Genomic DNA, 9198 nt, shown 5'->3' on the forward strand with positions numbered 1-9198 from the left:
AAAGTGGATTTTAATGTAGTTTTGCGGTCAGATTGTAGCATTTAAAAGCAATTGTAATAAATCATAATTAAGTAGAAGGTTGCAGCTTTCAGAACTTTATTATTTTTGGTTATGTAGCACTTGGTTATTTTATCTCTGTAGTCAGTCGTAAGGCTGGAATTAAAAAACAACAATAACAACAAAAAACACAACAACAATGAAAAAAAACATTTTTTTCTACAGAAGAACCCTTCTCGTCATAGAACTTTGCACGCAGTAAATGTTGAGAAAATGTAATGGTTACAAACAGCAAAATTAGATGATTGGAGACTAGGTGGAACAATTCTTTGTATCCTCAAGATACACAAGCTTATCCGTGACAGCTATACTATTTAGAAGCTGTTGGTATCACTTTAACAGATCATCTAGTGTACCAAAAGTACAACTGGACCTCTTCCTATCAAAACTGTGGTCTTAAGTGCATGCCATGGGTGTGTCACCTTGAACACGCCACAACAGCGACTTCCAAGACCACCTCTATGACTCCTTCCATGCTAGGCGTTGTTTCTGTTGGGACTTTTGCCACCATTGTGCTTAACTATTCTTGGTGTACCAAGGATGGAAAAAGTGCTTGTTAAATTGAAGAAACCAGTCAAAACAATCTTCTTGACAAAATAACACTACTGCACTTAGAAACCCAGCATGATTCTGATCTCACTGATAGGAGCATGTCAAGCTTAATTCAGTTCCAACAGCAACATTATTAAGCAGAATTACGTGTCAGAACTAAAGATGATATCAGTGAAATCCGAATCATCATCCTTGCATCCCTCTTACATTAAGATGGCAAAATCACTCCTTATTGTATTCCTTCACACATGGTTTGTGTTTTCAAAACACTATTAATCTTTTTTCATGTATTTCACAAAGATGCTTTACTAAAAGTATTTAAAATATTGATCCAAGCTTCCCACTCCTCCCAGAAAAAAAAAAAAAAAAAGAAAACTTGTAAAAAAAGAAGACTTGTACGTGCTATGGATGGTCTAGAGATATTTTAAACACCCAGCTGGGAAAAACATAAATTATATTAAGTTACAAGATTAGAAAAAAATGGGAATCTGTCCAGGAAAATGACATTCTGGGTAAAGTAAATAGGTGTATTTATAGACTTCAGTGCTCTGAGCTATTTCCCAGTTTTACAAGCTGGAGATGAGAGTGTTTAATGTAGGTTTTCAAAACAAGATTATCCTAGAAGATACAGTTAACAAATGAGCAAGTTCTTTGTTACTAATCCAAATACTAAAAATATTATTAAAAACACAAAGCTAGTATTATTTTGCTTCCTTTTACATAAGTGGACTAAAAGGAATGGTATTTACCATACCAAGGAATGGTATTTCTTTTAATCATTTCGTTTATAAGAGTGACTGATATGTTTATAACACCTGGTATCCTGACAGATCTAAAAGTACTTCCCAGTTCTGGGAAATCTAAAAAGTACCTGAGAGATACTGCAAGCACAGTCACACCATGCTGCAAACCATGGCACTATTTCTTTTTAGCCAGGTCTTTCTCAAATGAATTAAAGAATTTGTCATCCACACAGTTTAAAATCCTGACCTCCAAACAGGTCCTTCTGCTGTGAGGAACTGAAGGAGCAGCCACTTTCTGGATAAACACTTACTAACATTAAGAGGTGTAATGGATTAAAATAATCAATCTATTGTCCTTTCACCACTAATGGCTTTCCAAATTGTCTTTCTGACCTCTATTTATACTTAACCTGTATTTTTTTTTTAATTATTATGAGATTGATCAAAGGGAACACTCCATCTTCAGTACTGGGTAGACACAATGCTAATGGAGGCAGGAAAAAATCGATTTTCCTGGCTTTTCACAGACCACTGCAATTAATTATAACTCGGTTCTACGCAACCCAGAAAAAGTATGGACTCCCATATATAAAGCTCTAGTGAAGAGTCTATTTTTTCATTAGTGTTCATGGTGAAAAGGCACTTAAGATAATTAACACAGTATGCCTGTAATGTCTTTAAGCATGAAGGAATCAGTAACTTTGGGTAAAGTGTAAAGCAAACATTCCTTGTAATAAATTAGTTGTGGGCTGGGAAGGGCAAATACTGAGCAAGGTCCTGCAGCTCAACAAAGCAAGAGAGTTGATTCACACAGGACTGATTATCAGCGCTGCAATATAGTTCTACATGTCTATGTGGTAAAATCCAAAACCGGCTTGATAGGCACCTGGACTTCTACAGTTCCTGCCAAGAGAAGTACATAGGAAAGGTACAGAAAAGCCAGCAACCTGGGAGTGATCCCAAAGGCATTAAGATTAAAATAAAATAAAATAAAATAAAATAAAATAAAATAAAATAAAATAATTGAAGTCCTAGGCACATCCAAATCTACACTCAGATGTCTAAAAGGAGTTTGGCACCGAGCTTCTTATGCAAATCAGCTCTTGTTGAGAAATACCACAAAAAAAAAAAAATGGAACGACTATCCCATGCTTCAACAACATGATACCTAACTGAAATACCATACCTCATACTTTGTACAGGTCTTTGATTTTGCCTATTTAATCTGCATTTTTATTGCCCAGGCCACATTGTGGTTATGTAGATGTGATATGCACACACGCACGCGCGTATATACCTGTACACATAAGTATTTCTATGCCTATGTATCTATAAAGGGAAGTATAGTTTCTCCAGAAACTTTACATTCTAAGCTGATGATTAACCTACCTTCTCCCCTAGCAGAAGTGATGCTGTTAACACAGTACAGATTGATACAGACTATGGTACAGTTTTACATTATTTCTAGTACATTTACATGCCTTTTTTTTTCTATTTATATTGCCCTATATATGGAAATTAGCTGAAATCTTAGAGAACACAACATTTTCTGAAATTACTATAAGAAATAAAACAAATGTCTCATAAAGAGCCAGAAGCATGTGATGAGCTTCTTTTTGTTGCTTTGCGCAAGCTGGAAAGATGAGCTCAAGTACTGCTTATAGCAACCTTGGTGAAGTTTGCTCCTTACTACATTTCCCTGTCTCTCCCCGAGCCTACATGATGCAACCTACCCATCACACCTAAAATCTTTTCCCCAAGGCTACTGAATCTTTCAGTATTGAGGACAGGCTCTACACAGACAGTACACAACTATTCAATATTTTATCCCATTGGTCAATATATAACATCAGGCTTGATATACAGCATAGTTTTATAATCCAGCTCTGAAGACAGAATTGTTCCTTCCCAAGAAGCCTGTCTTTCTATATATCCCTATACTTGCATGGAGAAGTATTAATGAACAGGTTAGTGAGACCAATTATATAATTTCTGTTTTAAATGGATGACAAAACCACAGATCAAAAAATACATGTAATGGTAACAATAAATGAACAAAAGGTTTCATTAATCTTGAATGCCCAGTTTGAGACAGGTGAACCTGTTTTTTCACGATACTCTGTACTTTTTATGGTCAAAGCACAGCTTTCATGGACTTCACACGTCACCAGCATCAGATCCACAATCCATCTCAATTCCAGCACCTCTTAAGAGCTTACTGTTGTAACTTGTAACAAGTCTTTCATTGTAGCTTTTGTCAATAATATCTGAAAAGGCAAACTGGTACACTATAAACTATTATTACATCTAAACATTTTGCTAAGCAACAGTAATAGGCAAAAACTTCGATTTTTACAGGATTTGCCACAAACAAAAACTGTATTTTGCCATAGACATAAGCAGAGAAAATTATCTTTGGCAAGGTAACATTCTAAATTCAGTATAAAGACATTAGTCTATATACTGAAGTATAGTCCCTTTATTTTCCAGCTGCAAAAGAAGTTCTTTTAGTTTGTTTGTTTGTATAGGAAACATAAAAATCTAGTTTTTGTTATACTAGAAATTCCCAGGGAACAATGTGAGTTTAAACCAAATCCAATTCTCTCCCCTGTTAAAAAAAAAAAAAAGTAATACAAATTCTTAAAGGCACAGTTGAGTAGATTTTCTCTTTTTATATTATTTGACTTTATATTATTTACTATACTGGAATATAACTGCACATAAACTTAATGAGAATATCACATTCTGTCAATGAGTTCATAAGTTCGTAAGTACCCAAACTCTAATGAAAGTTACTGGAGGGCAATTTTACATGTATAAATAAACAAAACCATCTACCTCTCTTGACTTAATTAGCCAACTTGTAACAACACCATTACACCTGCTAGGAATGCCATTGAAAATTTATCCAATAAACATGTATTCTTAAATCATCTACTTTTTACTGCAAAGCCTACAGTAACTAGTCTGATCTATGCTACCCCTTACTGACATCAAGCTGTGTCCGTACCCTTTCCTAAAGGAAAATGCCAGCCCTACCATCTATTTCACTCCCTTAAATTGATCAGTTTTTTCTACCACACTAAGCTGAACCCAAGTTGAATCTGAGGAGAGAAGCTCTCTGCTTACGTTATACCAGGATAATTATAGCATGATAATTACCCAGCCCCCTGTGTTTCACTGTTTTAACCATAACGGGATAGTTACGGAAAACAAATTCTGATGAGTGAACTAGCCTAGATGCTTGGTAGCTGATAATGGATAAAGTCTGGGGGAGGACAACAAAGCTTTCCTTCCTCAAAGGAAAAGTGATTGCCTTTAGATCTTCCTTGGTGCACACTTCCAGCCCCTGAATCCATGGGAAGTTAGTGTTACCCAGCAGGCTACTCAGACCTTGAGCATTGGCATTTAAGAGCAGGTGTGGACAGCACATGCCAGACTGATCCACAAAAGGGCAAATGAGGCAGGATGAGGCAAAAGGGCAGGATGATGCTTTGGTCCCACACTAAGCACTGAGCACCAGGAAAATAATACTACTTCTTGCTTTCTACATCCCGGACTAAGGTTCATCTGGCAAAGAATACGTGGCTCTCGGGGCACAACATGAGTATTTTGCTACTGTGAAAGTTTCAACACAGATGTTCTTTTCTAGAATCAATTAAAAATGGTTTTACCTCTAGATGTTTAGTTTTTGCAACAGAGTTTTTAACTTCTGCTCTAGTTTTTCTATGCTCGCAGGCTACACGTTTTGCGGGGACTTCTAACAGAAACAGAAGGAAGATGGAGACTACAGTTGAGTGACTGTACCATTTCATTTCTCAAAAACTATCTGTTAGACCTTTCATGTACCTCTATGGGAAAAACACTGATTTATTTTACACTGTTGCGATGAAGCGTTTGAATGTGTTTCTTAATATGACATTCAAGTTCTCGTTCCTATTCTTGGCAATATATCTGAAATTGTCACAGTTTGAGCATCTAACCTGGCCTAAATTTAGATTTAGGAGCCTGTGGGAAAATCCTGTATTCATTTAATCAAACACAGAGTGAAGTGATACACAGGGAAACACAGGAAAAGCTACTATGTACATATTCCCAGCAGACAGCAGTGCCCTAGCTCCCACATACCACCCTGGAGCTGTTTCAAGAAGACATCACTGTTAATACTTCAGTTTTTTACACACTTAAGCCTTTAGAGCTGCTGAACAGAGTGCTCAGATTTTCACATGTACTGGCTGTGCTGCTCAGCTACATGTGGCATCTGTTGCAAAGGAGCTCACATTTTATCATAGCATAAGTCCCTTTTAAAAATGTTACCACACAATTGTTTAAATATATCCACCAAAAACAAAACAAAACAAACAAACAAAAAAGCCTTTTTGTGTGTTTCTGTTTGGTTGGTTTGCTTTGCTTTCCTTTGTGTTTTTTGTTGTTGTTGTTGTAGTTATTGCTGTTTTGGTTTTGATGTGGTAATCTATTTTGTTTTGGACAGGTATATAGACAGTAATTCTGTGCCCACTACTTACCATCACATTCACACACTGCAGGATTACCCAGCAGCACAAATTTGGCCTTGATCAGACATGAGCACAAAACTGCATGTATGCGAGAGTGGTCAGGCCTGACAATTTTACGTTAGCTAGCATTTGTGTTGGCTGCAGGAGAAATAAAGATATCTAATGCCAAAGGAATCTTGAAAACTATCTTTTAGGGACACTGCAATTGCCAAACAATCTGAAATAGCTCTCTAGATGTGACAATGACAAAATAAGGAGTTTGAGACAGGTTCTCAAGCAGGGAAGGGACAAATCAGAAGTGTCTTCTCAGCAAAAATGTGGTTAATCATTCTAAGTAACAGTTTATTTGCTAAGAAAATGACTGCAGGACTGGTGGAGTGCTGATCAGAGCATTTCTACATGTATTCCAGGTCTCTCCTTCCAAGGACTGAAGTACAATGAAATCATCATTCTGATTCAATTAACAACAAATGATGGCAACAAAAAAAACACTTTCACAAGAGCATCAAACGTCTAACCTAACAACATCTCCGTCAGTGTAACAGAGGAACTGAAAGGACCTAAAATAGCAGATCCTTTCAGTGGACCTTTCAATGGCTAGCAGAGGACCCTGTACCATCCCCTAAAGCAGCGCAACCACTATAACCTGTTCCAGGAGATTTATAAGGGTTTCTTCGCTGGTTTATCAACTCTAGAATATACTAACTCTTAAGACAAATCCTGATGAATAAAAATCCAGTTGCAAACTCCTTTTGCATAAGGAGCTACAGCAGTTGTTGCATATAAAAATATATTGGCTCTTTCTTGCAGATCATGTTCCACTCTTCTGTTTGGGTGGTGTTATGGTATTGTTTCCTTCCAGAAAGCCATCTTCTCTGGGAGTTAATAGCAGAGCCTAGCTGTTGGGCTGCAACAGTACAAAAATGTTTCCCAGCTGAAAGACAGAAACAGGATGTAGCAGCTTCCTGAATTTTCACAGCTGACCTTTAGCCAAACATTTCATATCTTTTTATTTATTTTTTCCAAAACGTTAAATGAGTATTACTGATCATAGGCTTCAGTTGATCTCTGGTACTCTAGTAGGTATGTACAAAAATCTTATAGGTAGGCTGCATCAGGAATTATGGCTGGGGGTCCTGACAGTCTGCAGCACGATCCTTATTAGAGGAGAAGACTTTTTATCTTCTATGATGGATTCCTTTCCTGTACAAGTTCTGCTGAGCGGGTGATCTGGACAAAAGGGGACTCAAAGGCATGTTGCTAAAGATGATATGCCAGGAAAAAGTGAACATTCTTTAGTACATTTTATACTTATTTTATTATAATTTTCATGGAAAACAATTGATGTACCACTAACATGTTTCTTTTTCTTACTAAGTCTCTTAACTTGCACGTCATATAAACTCAGTATCAAGGCATAAGAATTCAAAATAGATCGTTGTGTTTAGTTAAGGTGTGCAAGAAAAATAAACTTACATAGCTTACTTACCTTGCAGCCCAAAACTGTATGGTATTCAACTGAAGACTCATCTATGCAATCCATAGAACTGTATTTGCAATGTGTAATTTACAGATTAACTGTCTTGGATCACTGGAACAGTGATTGCTGAACTGGAACTGTGGACTATCCATCTCTGGTGATGTTAAAGACTCAGCTAGACAAAGTCACAGCCGAGCCCTGATACAGTGCTGGTAACAGTCCTGGCTAGAACACAGGCTGGACTAGATGACCTCCAGAGGTCCCTTCAAGTCAACATTTCTGTGATTCTCTGGTAAGATTACCCCATTTTTAATGAATGAATTCAAGAAAAAAAGCATCATGGTCACAATAACTTCACATTCAAGGGCAGCCCTTTAACTCAAAAAATTGTATTAGAGCAATGGCAAGACAACTACGCTGACATATTATTAAAACTGACCCAAAATAAATGGGATAGGGTAGTATAGAAGCTGGCCTGTTGAAAGAAGACTGCTTTCTCTAAGTTGGATAATCTCCTTCTCCCTTAAAACATACAATATCAAGAGACCATATTAAACCATCTCTTCTAACTACAGAGCAGCCTGAAGCCTTACAAAGCTTACAACTCTGTAAGCATTTATGTCTTTTTTTAATACATTTCTTATACTTGTGGCTATGTATCAGAACTACCATATTTATGGCAAACAGAATGTTGTTGGCACTATGCATTTCATATATTTCTTGCAATCCCACAATTCATCAGAAGTTTTAAATGGAGACAGTCATTGCCAGACATGCAAGGGTTGGATACAAGAAAGCAGGTTCAAGAGAAGAAACACAAAAATCACTCTTATGTGTACATGAAGTTACAGTTCCTGTACGCAGTGACATTTCTAATTCAAGTGTAGTATGTTATCAAAATCTCACATTAATTGTAGATAGAGTTTATTAGCCAAAAAATGTATTTCAATCCCTCCACGAACGCAAAGAAAAATAAGTGTTAAATGATTCAGCTGACTCAAGGAAGGGTTTCCGTGGTTTCTGGGATGTTTCGCCTGCTCTTTACTTCTATCCCAGACTTTACACATTCGAGAGAAGCGCAGGGATCAGTTTCATCTCCGCTGCGGCTCTTGGAGAGTAGTAAAGGTGCAACGAGGCGGATCTTTGCAGCGCTGGGAAAGGCCCCGAGCGGGACGAGAGGTGGCGAGATGCGGACTGCTCTCGGCGCTGCGGGCAGCCGCCTCCCGGCAGCAGGAGGCTAACCCTCACCTGCCGCTACCGGAGCGCCGCACCGGGCGGCACAGCGGGCGCTGCCGGGCCCAGGCCCCCGGGACGGAGGGCCCAGAGCCGGACACACGCCCACACCCCCATCCACACCCCATGTACACACCCCACGCCCCCCATCCACACACTTACTTGATGTCCTCCCAGACGGCGGGGCCGTAGTTGCGGATGACCAGCAGCTCCAGGGCGTGATTGACGAAGCCGTACTGCGGGGCAGGGCGAGGTGGCGGCACGGTCAGGAGGCGGCCTGGGGAGCCCCCGGGAGCCCCCCGCCGCCCCCCCCTCCTCACCGCCCCCCTCCCCTCATCGCCCCCACCCCAAAACCCCCCCAAAATATAAAAGGCGGAGGCCTGACTCCCCTGCCAAGCTGCTCCAGCCTCTCCCCTCCCCGCCGCCGGCCCGGCCCGGCCCCGTCAGCGCCGGGCAGGGAGCGCAGCCGCCGGAGCTCACCATGGTGCCGCCGCTGCCGCTGCCGAAGAGCGGCCCCGCTGCCCTCACCGCCTCCCCCGGCCGCCACCGCCCCGAGTGGCAGCCGCCATAGCCAATGGGGAGCGCGGCCGGCGCGCTGTCCGCCAATGGGAGGCGG

The 9198-nt window shown here is 39.9% G+C and overlaps 1 protein-coding gene across 3 annotated transcripts in view; it reads right to left on the bottom strand.

Moving 5' to 3' along the window:
- Positions 1–9198, bottom strand: part of GUCY1B1 (guanylate cyclase 1 soluble subunit beta 1) — a 42024-nt gene extending 32826 nt beyond the window's left edge. For all 3 annotated transcript variants that reach the window (XR_013950400.1, XM_080589905.1, XM_080589904.1), the window contains exons 1-2: positions 9063–9198; positions 8745–8818 (exon numbers count right to left, since the gene is read on the bottom strand). Coding sequence is in view for 2 of the 3 variants with exons in the window: in XM_080589905.1 (XP_080446031.1) it covers positions 8745–8818; positions 9063–9065 (77 nt within the window). In the remaining variant the exon portion in view is untranslated. The remainder of the gene's footprint in view (positions 1–8744; positions 8819–9062) is intronic.

The sequence above is a fragment of the Anser brachyrhynchus genome, assembly GCF_964034855.1.
Source record: "Anser brachyrhynchus genome assembly, chromosome: 4".
NCBI lineage: Eukaryota > Metazoa > Chordata > Aves > Anseriformes > Anatidae > Anser > Anser brachyrhynchus.